This window comes from Rhinopithecus roxellana, chromosome 10 (genome assembly GCF_007565055.1).
Source record: "Rhinopithecus roxellana isolate Shanxi Qingling chromosome 10, ASM756505v1, whole genome shotgun sequence".
NCBI classification, from domain to species: Eukaryota; Metazoa; Chordata; class Mammalia; order Primates; family Cercopithecidae; genus Rhinopithecus; species Rhinopithecus roxellana.
Window position 1 is genome coordinate 81836978 of NC_044558.1, and position 13499 is coordinate 81850476.

Below are 13499 nucleotides of genomic sequence, written 5' to 3' on the forward strand. Positions count from 1 at the left end.
CTCCCCCTGATCACACTTGGTTTATTGGTGGCAGTTCCACCAGGCCTAATCACCACACAACAGCAAATGCAGGCTATGCTATAGTATCTTCCACATCTATCATTGAGGCCACCACTCTGCCCCGCTCCACTACCTCTCAGCAAGCCAAACTCACTGCCTTAATTCAAGCCCTCACTCTTGCAAAGGAATTACACATCAATATTTATACTGACTCTAAATACGCCTTCCATATCCTGCACCACCATGCTGTTATATGGGCAGAAAAGAGGTTTCCTCACTACGCAAGGGTCCTCCATCATTAATGCCTCTTTAATAAAAACTCTTCTCAAGGCCGCTTTACTTCCAAAGGATGCTGGAGTAATACACTACAAGGGCCACCAAAAGGCATCAGATCCCATCACTCAGGGCAATGCTTATGCTGATAAGGTAGCTAAAGAAGCAGCTAGCATTCCAACTTCTATAACTCAAGGCCAGCTTTTCTCCTCCTCATTGGTCATTCCCACCTACTCCCCTACTGAAACTTCCACCTATCAATCTCTTCCCACACAAGGCAAATGGTTCTTCGGCCAAGGAAAATATCTCCTTCTAGCCTCACAGACCAATTCTATTCTATCGTCATTTCATAACCTCTTCCGTGTAGGTTACAAGCCACTAGCCCGCCTCTTAGAACCTCTCATTTCCTTTCCATCGTGGAAATCTATCCTTAAGGAAATCACTTCTCAGTTGTTCCATCTGCTATTCTACTACTCAGGCCCCCTCCCTTCCCTACACAGCAAGCTCAGGGATTTGCCCCTGTCCAGGACTGACAAACTGACTTTACTCACATGCCCCGAGTCAGGAAACTAAAGTACCTCTTGGTCTGGGTAGACTCTTTCCTGGATTGTTAGAGGCCTTTCCCACAGCGTCTGAGAAGGCCACTGTTATTTCTTCCCTTCTGTCAGGTATAAGTCCTTGGTTTGGCCTTACCACCTCTATACAGTCCAATAAGGGACCAGCCTTTATCAATCAAATCGCCCAAGCAGTTTCTCAGGCTCTTGGTATTTAGTGGCTCGTGGTTTTACCTCAAATCGCCACCCTTAAGTCTCTCTTGAAGTGGATAGAAGATCTTCAGTGGCACGGTACCCTCCAATACTTTCAACCTGATGAAGTCCTATTCTTCACTTTTATACTCACTCTTATTCTGGTTCCCATTCTTATGCCACCCTCTACCTCTCCCCAGCTATCTCCACCACCCTATCAAACTCACTCTCTCCTAGTCGTTTCTAATCCTTCTTTAACAAACAATTACTGGCTTTGCATTTCTCTTTCCTCCAAAATCAACAAGGCCTTGACTTACTCACTGATAAAAAAAAAGGGGGGGGGGGGACTCTGTATATTTTTAAATGAAGAGTGTTGTTTTCACCTAAATCAATCTGGCCTGGTATATGACAACATAAAAAAAACTCAAGGATAGCGCTCACTCGCCAACCAAGCAAATAATTACGCTGAACCCCCTTGGACACTCTGTAATTGGATGTCCTGGGTACTCCCAGTTCTTAGTCTTTTAATACCTGTTTTTCTCCTCCTCTTATTTGGACCTTGTGTCTTTCGTTTAGCTTCTCAATTCATGCAAAACCACATCCAGGCCATCACCAATAATTCTATATGACAAATGCTCCTTCTAACAACCCCACAATATCACCCCTTGCCCCAAAATCTTTCTTCAGTTGAATCTCTCCCACTGTAGGTTCCCACGCTGACCCTAATCCTGCTCGAAGCAGCCCTGAGAAACATCACCCATTATCTCTCCATACCACCCCCAAAATTTTTCACTGCTCCAACACTTCACTATTTTGTTTTGCTTTTCTTATTAATATGAGAACATAGGAATGTCAGGCCTCTGAGCCCAAGCTAAGCCATCATATCCCCTGTGACCTGCACGTGGACATCCAGATGGCCCGAAGCAACTGAAGATCCACAAAAGAAGTGACAATGGCCTTAACTGATGACATTCCACCACTGTGATTTGTTTCTGCCCCACCCTAACTGATCAATGTACTTTGTAATCTCCCCCACCCCTGAAAGGTTCCTTGTAATTCTCCCCACCATTGAGAATGTACTTTGTGAGATCCACCCCCTGCCCGCAAAACATTGCTCCTAACTCCACCACCTGTCCCCAAACCTATAAGAACTAATGATAATCCCACCACCCTTTGCTGACTCTCTTTTCGGACTCAGCCCACCTGCGCCCAGGTGAAATAAACAGCCTTGTTGCTCACACAAAGCCTATTTGGTGGTCTCTTCACACGGACGCGTGAGACAACTTCAATTTATCCTTTTTTTTTTTTTTTAAGAGACAGGGGTCTCACTATGTTGCCCCAGGCTGGCCTCGAACTCCTGGGCTCAAGAGAGTCTCCCACCTCTACCTTCAGAGTAACTGAGACTATAGGCATGTGTACCACCAAGCCTGGTGTACACCTAAACTTCCTTGAGAGGTCCTTTTTCACTGTTTTAAGTCTGCATTCTTATGGGGTCATACTCTACTGCCCAGGCTGGAGTACAGTGGTATGTCATCCTGGCCCGCAATAACCTCAAACTCCTGGGCTCAAGCAATTCTCCCACCTCAGCCTCCCGAGTAGCTAAGACTACAGGCACAAGCCACCATGCCTGGCTAATTTTATTTTTTGTGGAGACAGGGTCTCAGTATGTTGCCCAGACTGGTCTCAAACTCCTGGACTTAAGTGATCCTCCCACCTTGGCCTCCCAAAGTGCTGGAATTATAGGCATGAGTCATCATGCCCAGCCCTGCATTCTTTTGAAACAGTTTAAGCTACAGGAAGTCCTGGATATGCCTAATGTGTTATCACATTTGCCCTGCCTTTAAAAACCTCATCCTGTAGACACCATCTGTCCAATGATTCACCTAGGTTGCAAAGACAGGAATATGGTGCCACTAACATACATGAGCCACACAAATAACTAGGACCTCAAGCAATATGACTAGGACTAGATTTCAGATGACTAAAATTTCCTGTTACTCTTAAAAATCCCCAATTTAAACAAATAAATTGGCCGGGTGTGGTAGCTCACGTCTGTAATCCCTAAACTTTGGGAGGCCGAAGCCAGAGGATCGCCTGAGGTCAGGAGTGTAAGGTCAGTGGAGAGAAAGGAAGAATAGACCCAAAGTCAGACCCAAAGAGTAAGTTTACTGAACCTACCAGCTGCTCCACCACAGACGAGGCAGCCTTGAACTTACAAAATGAAGGGTTTATATGGGGAAGAGAGACCCTGGGGTCGTTTGTTGATTAACTTTGCCATGTATCACCTTGTGACCTTTATGGTAGCAGCTAGATGAAGGAACTTACAGAAGGATGTAGTCAAAGTTTGTTTAGGCTTTCCAGACCTCCCCCTGTGCAGTCCAGATGGTTTGTAATTGTGGTTTGCTTATCGCAGGAAGATCTGATAAGTGAAGTCTGCTGGCTTTACCTCAGTGCCTAGATAAGGGCTTAGAAATGTAAAGGGGCTCAGGGGGAAGGGTGGGCGACACAGAGAGAAGTTGCAGAGCATAAGAGGGAGTGGTGGGCAGCACAGAGAGGTTTTGGGGAAGTGTTGGCAGTACGAAGAGCTTTTCTGGGGCAGTTTGTCCCTAACAAGGAGTTCGAGACCAGACTGGCCAACATGGTGAAACCCTATCTCTACTAAAAATACCAAAATTAGCCGGGTGTGGTGGCACACACCTATAGTCCCAGCTACTAGGGAGGCTGAGGCAGGAGAATCGCTGGAACCCAGGAGGCAGAGGCTGCAGTGAGCCGACATCATGCCACTGCACTCCAGCCTGGGTGACGAAGCGAGACTCCATCTCAAAAAAAAAAAAAAATAACAAGCTTTGTCCTTCAGTTGACTGTTATTTTCCCTCCACTTCAGTGAGAACGTCAAGGCTTGATTTGATAATGACTAATATCAGGCTAAGATGGGAAAGATTTTAGAGATAAAAGAAGTGGCCCTGGGCTACTGAGTTGAAATGGTTAACAATCAGCACTGATCAAACACTGGCAAAGGAAGCCCTGAGAAAAAGGAAATTATTGTCAACCCATCCATCTGCCATGTTCTGCCTCCCTTATTCCTTGATAAAATTTTAAATTAAGCAACTTACTAACATGTACAATGTTTTTAAGTTATAATAAACTACAAGGGATCGGTTAAATAAGCCATGGCACATTAATATTAATACAATCAAATACTATGCTGTCATCAAAAACGATGATGGGCCAGAATCTATGTCTACTAATATTAATACAATCAAATACTACGCTGCCGTCAAAAACGATGATGGGCCAAAATCTATGTCTACTGACACGAAAAGATGTTATAGTATAGTAAGCACTGTCAAGTAAAAAACAAGGGTGACAACAAAATAACCAGGCTGTTACGTTTGTAAAGTTTTACTTTTAAAGATGAATAAAAAATACAGAAAAATAATACATGCCTACATAACTGTGATTACTTCTGAATGATGAGAATACAATTTCTTTTTTTCCTTTCTGCTTCTCTATATTTTCCAGTATTTCTAAACCAAACAAGGTTTGCCTATATAAAGGTAATTATTTAAGTTATTAAATCAGAAAATAAACTTACCCAATATTCGCTCTAGCTCTTCACACCTCTTCACCTCTCCAACAAATTTTCTTTGGAAAGTACTTATGTTCTGGTTGAGCTGAGAAATGGATGAAAAATACGGTTTAAATTTCTAAAATTTAAAAATACATTTATGTAAAAAATAAAACATCACCAAAGTTTGGGGGACGTACGCTCTTATATACTATTGAATGGAACTATAAACTGACACAACTTTCTGGAGAGCAATCTATCAACTGTCACCAGAAAAGCCTGAAAACCCAGCCAGGCCAACACTATGAAACCCCAAGTCTGCCAAAAATACAAAAATTAGGCCAGGCGCGGTGGCTCACACCTGTAATCCCAGCACTTTGGGAGGCGGATCAGTTGAGGTCAGGAGTTCCAGACCAGCCTGGCCAACATGGTGAAATCCCATCTCTATGAAAACACAAAAATTAGCCAAGCATGATGGCAGGTACCTGTAATCCCAGCTACTCGGTGGGCTGAGGTGGAAAAATCACTTGAACCCGGGAAGCGGAGGTTGCAGTGAGCCAAGATCGTACCATTGCACTCCATCCTGGGCAACAGGGCAAGGCACTATCTCAAAAAAAAAAAAAAAAATTAGCCAGGCATGGTGGCGCACCTGAGTAATCCCAGCTACTTGGAAGGCTGAGGCACAAGAATTGCTTGAGCCCAAGAGGCAGAGGTTGGATGGAGCCAAGACTGCACCACTGCACTCCAGCCCAGGTGACAGAGTGAGACCCTGTCTCAAAAAAAGAAAAAATCCTGAAAATGATTATTTGCCCAGCAATACCCCATGAAGAAATTTAACCTAAGGAAAAAGCTATGGAAACAGATAAAAATTTATCTATGACAACATCAATCTCAGGGAAAAAGAAAAAATGATAACCCAAAAATCCAACAATAGAAAACTGGTTAAAGAAATTACAGTCAGCGTAGTTAAAGAAATTATAGCCAGGCACAGCAGCTCGCATTGATAATCCCAGCACTTTGGGAGGCTGAGGTGGGAGGACTACTTGAGGCCAGTAGTTTGAGGCCAGCCTGGGCAACATGGTGAGACACCATCTCTACAAAAAATAAAAACTTAGCCAGGCCTAGTGGTACACGCCTGTGGTCCCAGCTGCTCAAAAGGCTGTGGCAGGAGGCTTGCCTGAGCCCAGGAGGTCGAGACCACAGTGAGCAGTTATCACACCACTGCATTCTAGCCTGAGTGACAGGGCAAGAGCCTGTCCCAAAACAAAAAAGAAAGAAAAGAAATTACAGTCTATATCCACACAATGGAATGCTACTTAGCAATAAAAAGGAATGAACTACTGACCCATGCAACAACAGGGATGACTTCTCTTTTTTTTTTTTTGACACGGAGTTTCGCTCTGTCACCCAGGCTGGAACGCAGTGGTAGGATCTCGGCTCACTGCAACCTCTGCCTTCTGGGTTCAAGCGATTCTCCTGCCTCAGCCTCCCGAGTAGCTGGGATTACAGGCACATGCCACCACACCCAGTTAATTTTTGTATTTTTAGTAGAGACGGGGTTTCGCCATGTTGGCCAGGCTGGTCTCAAACTCCTGACCTCAGGTGATTCGCCCGCCTCGGCCTCCCAAAGTGCTAGGATTACAGGCATGAGCCACTGCATCCACCCTGGATGACTTTCATACTAAGTGAAAGCAGCCAGACACAAGAGGTCACATACTGTGTGATTCCACTCATCTGGAATGTCCAGAAAAGACAACCCTAGAGGCAGCAAGCAGTGGGTGCCGGGGGCCGGGGGGTCAGGGGTAGAAATAAGGATTAACTAAAATGGGCAATGGATGCCTGACTCCATAAACTTTATTTTTTTTTTTTTAGACAGGGTCTCACTGTCACCCAGGCTGAAGTCCAGTGGCATGATCTCTCCAGAGTAGCTGGGATTACAGGCAGCTACCACCCCACCCGGCTAATTTTTGTATTTTGGGTAGAGATAGTGTTTTGCCATGTTGCTCAGGGTGGTCTCAAACTCCTGGGCTCAAGTGATCTGCCTGCCTCAGCCTCCCAGAGTGCTGGGATTACAGGTGTGAGTCACTGCACCCGGCCTCCATAAACTTTCTAAAAACAATGGGTAAACTCTAAGATACACCTCAATAAAGTTGTGTAAAAATTATGGTTCAGCCATGTAACTGATGACTCTGCACTTATCAAAAATGATATTTTAAATGACAAGGTATTTGATTATATTAGGAAATGTTATTTAAATTTTCAAGTAAAATGTTGGTAATAATTTTTTATCTTTTAAGCCAGGCCCAGTGGCTCATGCTTATAATTCCAGCACTCTGGGGGGCCAAGATAGGTGGATCACTTGAGGTTAGGAGTTCGAAACCAGCCTGGCCAACATGGCGAAATCCTGTCTCTACTAAAAATAAAAAATTAGCCAGGCATGGTGGCAAGCACCTGTAATCTCAGCTGCTCGGGAGGCTGAGGCATGAGAATCACTTGAATCTGGGAGGCAGAGGTTGCAGTGAGCCAAGATCGCACCACTGCACGCCAGCCTGGGTGAAAGAGTGAAATTCCATCTCAAAAATATATATATATATTATCTTTTAGAGATACCTGTTGAAAAGTTAAATTATTTATCTTGGATTTGCTTCAAAATAATCTAGTCTGGGAGGTGAGAAAAAACTAAGTTTACGTTATGGGTACAATGGAGGTACACTGTACTCTTCCCTCTACTTCTTATAATACAAAGTGTAAAACAATTTTTAAAAGTTGTAAAAGAACATTTAATAAAATTAGGAAGTTAGTCATGATTTCTGTGTAAAGCAGATTAGGATATTTTCAGTGTGGTTCAAATTATATAAAAGTACATATATATGGACATTTTTAAACATTATTAGAGAAATGTTGATTGTTCAGTATTAGCCAAAATGTTAAAGTTAATTTCTAGGCGTTGGGATCATGCAAGCTATGTTCCTATTCTTATGTTTTCCACATTTCTCACAATGGACATCTATTACTTTCACACCTTAAAAATTTACAGTAATCATTCATGTTGAAAGCCATTTAAGACACAAAATTTATCTTTATTCCATTCTGATTTGTACTGGACACTCTCAAGAAACTTAAGCTACAACTTGACATGAAACTGCTCAACCTGATAAGTGTCTACCCCAAATGTTCAGTTCTTGTTCGTTTTTTGGGGACTTTTTTTAAAAGAATTAACCAGAAGAAAGATAAAAATTCTAATTTCACTGCTGTTTATCACCTTCTCATTCATTTCTGGAGGTCAAACTAAAAGTAACCACTTCCAAGTTGCTAATGATTCAGACACAATCTAGTTCTATGGAACTTGTTGGAAAGGAAGTTCTGCATCTAAAGCTGTCGCAGGATACGACTTCTCAGCTCCATTTTCTTCCTTCAATATCAAATAGTACTTAACTCTAAATGGACATGATGTTTCTACAAATAGTAGAATCTTTATTTATAAAGAGGTAAATTTCTGTGGCAATAATACAAACATAGATTTGACATACATATACCACCATCCCCAGCCTACATATATTAACTTTTTTTTTTTTGTTTTTTTTTTTTTTTTGAGACAGGGTCTCACCCTGCACCAGGCTGGAGTGCAATGGCGCGATCGCAGCTCACTGCAACCTCCACCTCCCGGGTTGAAGTGATTCTCCAGACTCAGCCTCCTGAGAGTAGCTAGGACTACAGGCACGCCCCACCATGCCCAGCTAATTTTTGTATTTTTAGTAGAGGCAGGGTTTCACCATGTTGGCCAGGATGGTCTCGAACTCCTGGCCTCATGATCCGCCCATCTTGGCATCCCAAAGTGCTGGGATTACAGGCGTGAGCCACCACACCCAGCCATATTAACTTTTGTTTTCTATTGCGTGGGTTCTTTTACATATTTGGGGGGGTTTTTTCCCCTTTTAGAGCAGCACCCTAATTCAGGGCTAATGGAATAAGGTACATTTTAATGTAGATTCAATTCAAGGCACATTAAACCTAGTAAAACCAGCAGAGGAGACCTGGTGCTGTTTGTCCTGATATTCACACCCATTGATAATCCCACTCCAGCTGAAGGACTAAAGAGGAAACCTGTTCTTAGACTGAGAACTGTTACAAAAGTGAGAACTTTCCCTTCAGGGAGTCCTCCCCATCAGCTGAATGACCTTTCTTTCCCAGGTCTTCCCACTAGCTGTCACCACGGAAGTCACCACCTGCCCCCCTTTCCCTTGCAAGGGTTACTAACAGTGATCTCATCTGGTCACCACAAAGTCAGTAGGAAACTCAGGCTGAAGATACACTGAAAACCTAGCACCACACAAGAGCTCATCACAGCAACCTCAGTTTTACTTCCTTCTGGAAAAAGATGAACAGCACTTTCTTCTCCTTTCACTGACATCAGTTAAAAAGGATCCCAGGTACACACTATGACTGGAGGTGGTGGCGCTTATTGAAACTGGAATCTTTGTAGTGATTAGTGCGTTTACTCAAACCTGTAAGACTGAAGTGTGGTTAAGTGTCTTGGCTTGAGTACTAACTAGATGGAAAACATCCACCTGTTAAAAATGTAGGAGCCTGTTGCGCCTGCAACTGTTGCCTGAATCTTTTGGGTGCTACTCACAGCTCAGGGCAGCATCCACCAGGTGAATGGGTACAACTGCAGAAGTGGCTCCAGGAACCAGGAACCGCCCTGCATCTTACCTGCACCCTCACCTGTCACTCAGGAGTTTCTCCATGACTTTGCAACTGCCTAATGGGGCTGATCTGGTATTAGATATCTGATATCAACGGAAATCAGATCTGGGGTAGGGCTGTTCCCTTCTGAAATTAAGGACACCTTAGGAAGATCAAGGGAAACAGGAGATGAAAGTGGTGGCCAGGAAATAAAATGTTCGCCTGAGTGGATTTCAATTCAGTCAGTAAGTACTTGTTTCACGGTCTCCCTTCCACACCCTGTTCTTTGCCTTCTTAGCACTTATCACAGCTTATAATCAGAGTGTGTTTAATCTGTCTCCTCCCACACTGGGAGCTCCAGGAACACAGGGACTGTGTCTGCCTTGTTCACCACCGAGTCCCCAGCACCAAAAACAGTGCCTGAACATAGCGGGCAGTCAAGAAAAGCCTGTTTATTCAACAAATGCCTATCGATGCCAAGGACTGCGTTAAGGTCCTTACTCTCAGAGGTTGACAGTCCTTGGTGGAGACAAACAATAAACAAGTAAATGGACAGACAGACAAACAAATGTTTATTATTACTTTCTGGGGAGACAGCTTCCATTCCACAAATAATGACTGAGTTCTTAAGTCCTTACACACAATGGTATGTACAGCACTACGCATCAGTGACCAAAACAGACAAAAATCCCTCTCCTCGAGGAGATGACAGCTTTTCCCCATTTCAGGCTCTGTCTGGGCTCCTCCTGTTCCCACCAACGAGGACCCTCTCCCCAGATCTCCCCCAAGGCTGGCTCCTTTCTATTTGGGTCTCAGCTGAAATATTACCTTCTCCAGGAGGCTTCCTTGACTACCCCTTCAAACGTACCTCCCACCCGAATCACCTTCACACCAACCCGTTTTTTCTTTACGGCAAACATTTTCTGGTTGACGTATTTATTTGGTTAATGCGCCCCTCTCACCCCCGTAAGTTCCAAAAGGACTCCAAGAGGCCTTTGTGGGATTTGTTCTCCCGCTGAGCTCGGTGCCCCGAGCCGATGAAGACCACACAGGGGAGATCCTAACTAACTGGGGCAGAGCAGCCGCGGACCACACAGACGGCCGGCGACCCTGGAGTCAGCCCCACGCTCCGGGAAGCTTTGGTCAGCTTCCCCGTCTGGGCAATGGGGACGGGGCGCGCCCTTCCTCGGTGCTCCCCGCGGGAGGGCCCCAGCGATGCGCGGGATGGGGAGCGCCAGGAAAGCAGGTGCGGCCCGCGTCTCCCGGGCGACACTCACGTCTCGGAACTGGACCAGGCCCTTCTCGCCCAGGGCGCTGAGACACTCGTAGGCCGTGCCTGACTGCAGGAAGAGCTGTGCCAGGCACATAGTCTCGCTCCGGAACAGGGACCCCATGGCGGGCCGACCCGCGCCCGGAGGGGCTCGACGGGCGGCAGCGGCTCCGAGCCGCGCAGGCCCACACACTCAGCCGGTGCGGCCCTGGCCTCGAGCTCTTCCTGTGGCCTGGCCGCGGCCCCGCACCGTGGGGATCCAGGCTGTAGCGGCCGCCCGCCGTTCTGCCACCGCGGCTGCCTCTCCAGCTGCCGCCACAGCAGTCCGCGAGGTCCCGCCCCCGAGCTACCGCCGGTTCCGGTTCCGCCCCCGCGTCCCGTCCCCCCCGCTGGCCAACCAATGGGCGCCCGAGGTTGCGGCCGCACGCGGTGGCAGCAGGGCCAACCAGCGCGAACCCGGCGGGGACGACCGCCGCAGCTATAGCTCAGCTGGACTGGACGCAGAGCTGCATCCCGCGCGGCTCCCCGGCTTACCTGGAGGAGTCTCACCGAGTGTGCACGCCGCGAAGCTCACCCGTTCCTAGTGCACGACCGTGTGCTGCTGCTGCTACCGTGTGTGTGTGTGTGTGTGTGTGTGTGTGTGTGTGTGTGTGTGTGTGACAGAATCTCGCCCTGTCGCCCAGGCTGGAGGGCAGTGGCGCGATCTCGGCTCACTGCATCCTCCGCCTCCCAGGTTCAAGCGATTCTCCAGCCTCAGACTCCCGAGTAGCTGGGACTACAGGGGCGCGCCACCGCGTCCAGCTAATTTTTTTGTATTTTTAGTAGAGATGGGGTTTCACCATGTTGGCCAGGCTGGTCTCAAACTCCAGACCTCAGGTGATCCGCCCGCCTCGGCCTCCCCAAGTGCTGGGATTACAGGTGTAAGGCACCGCGCCCGGCCCTGCTGCTGCTTTTTTATGGACAGGGTTTCCCTCTGTGGCCCAGGGTGGAGTGCAGTGGCACGATCTCGGCTCGCTGCAACCTTGACCTCCTGAGCTCAAGCGATCCTCCCACCTCAGCCTCTGGAGGAGCTGGGATTACAGACGCGCGACAATCACACCCGGCTAATTTTTTTATAAAATGTCTGTAGAGAAGGGGTTTCATCAGGTTGGCCAGGCTGATCTCGAACTCTTGAACTCAAGCGATCCTCCCGCGTCGGCCTCCCAAAGCGCTGGGTTATAGGTGTGAGCCGCTGCCCGGCCAGATCCTGGGCTTCTTCGTGAAGTTGGAGTGTGCCGCCAGCATTCCAATCCAATTTTCAAACGTTTCCCACTGACCTGGCAAGACTCCCCCTGCTCAGTTGCAGTCTCCCCTTCCTGCCCGGCCTGGCCACCACAGGACAATTTTGTCTCGATAGATTTGCCAGCTCCAGGCTTGTCCTGTGGATGGAGTCACACAGCACCCAGTGTGTGTTCCCCACACCCACTGGGAAGAGGAGTCTCTGCTCACATATCCCCTCCCTTGAGACTGTCTCTGGCCCCTCTACGTTGGAGTCACATGCTTGTTCTGTTTCCTTCACTGCGCCTGCCACCATCTGGAATTACCTTGTCTGTGCGTTAGTGCCAGTCTTCCCTGCTAGACTGGAAGCTCCACCAAGGTGGGGGACATTGTTTCTGCCACTGCGGTATCTCCAAGCCGCAGCACATAGTAGCCACTCAATAAACAGTTCATGAATGCATACAGAAACGTATAAACTTAGAAAAGTTAAAACCATAGACACCCCAGATCCCATTCTACTGCCAAACTGAGTTTTTTCCCTATTCTAAGTACAAAAGGCATCCTCACAAAATCAGGCTAAATTACCTGTCATTTGGAAGTTTTAAATTTATTTTCCATAAATATCTGAAATCCAAAGCTAGTTATACCAGGCTGGGCGCCCTGGCTCACTCCTGTAATCCCAGCACTTAGGGAGGCCAAGGTGGGTGGATCACTTGAGGTCAGGAGTTCGAGAACAGCCTGGGTAACAAAGTAACATAGGGAGACCCCCTTCTCTACAAAAAAAAAAAAAAGATACAAAAACTAGCCAGGTACAAGCCTGTGGTCCCAGCTACTTGGGAGGCTAAGGTGGGAGGATCACTTGAACTCAGGAGGTCAAGGCTGCAGTGAGCCGTAATTGTGCCACTGCTCTCCAGCTCTCTAGCCTGGGTAACAGAGTAAGACCATGTCTCAAAAAAAAAAAAAAAATCCATTCTTCCCACTGAGTGGGGTTGACTGTCCCCATGTGAGGGCCCATGGGAGAAATTCCTAGACTCAGCTAGGAAAAATTGTCCTTCATTGATAACCAGTTAATTTTTAATGAATAGATTTCATAATTCCTATAGCTAATCATACTTCGTTTTTTGTAAACTGGAGTCTTGGTTGGGCATGGTGGCTCCTGCTGGTAATCCCAGCACTTTGGGAGGCTTAGGTGGGAGGATTGCTAAAGTCAGGAGTTTGAGACCAGGCCAGGCAACATAGCGAGACCCCTGTCTCCACTAAAAAAAAAAAAAAAAAAATTAGCCAGGTGTGGTAGCACACACACCTGTAGTCCCAGCTACCTGGGGGAGAATCGCTTGAACCCAGGTGTTTGAGTTTACAGTGAGCTGTGATCATGCCACTGCACTCCAGCCTGGGCAACAGAGGGAGAACCTGTCTCTAAAAAATAAATAAATAAATAATGAATTAGGGGTATGCTTCTGCTAAATGCAACCTTTGGCATATATTTTAGGCGCTTTCATGTACCCCTGGTTTTGTTTTACTTTTCTCTTATTTTCCTCCTGCAGCGCCCACATCTTTCCCCATCAATTATTTTGTGTTTTTGTATTATATACATTTTTAAGAATTTCTTAATCCTTTCTATGGAATATGGGAAACATCAATCAACACGAATGTATTAAAAACTAAAGAAAAGTTTCTCTATGGTATAAATAAAACTCCT

The 13499-nt window shown here is 46.4% G+C and overlaps 1 protein-coding gene across 2 annotated transcripts in view; it reads right to left on the bottom strand.

Moving 5' to 3' along the window:
- Positions 1–10915, bottom strand: part of ATP6V0A2 (ATPase H+ transporting V0 subunit a2) — a 55757-nt gene extending 44842 nt beyond the window's left edge. The window contains exons 1-2 of one of the 2 annotated variants that reach the window (XM_010368404.2): positions 10551–10915; positions 4615–4693 (exon numbers count right to left, since the gene is read on the bottom strand). In XM_010368404.2, the coding sequence (XP_010366706.2) occupies positions 4615–4693; positions 10551–10667 (196 nt within the window). In that variant the 5' untranslated portion in view covers positions 10668–10915. The remainder of the gene's footprint in view (positions 1–4614; positions 4694–10550) is intronic. The other variant, XM_030939479.1, reaches the window with a different exon arrangement.
- Between the last annotated feature and the right edge of the window lie 2584 nt (positions 10916–13499).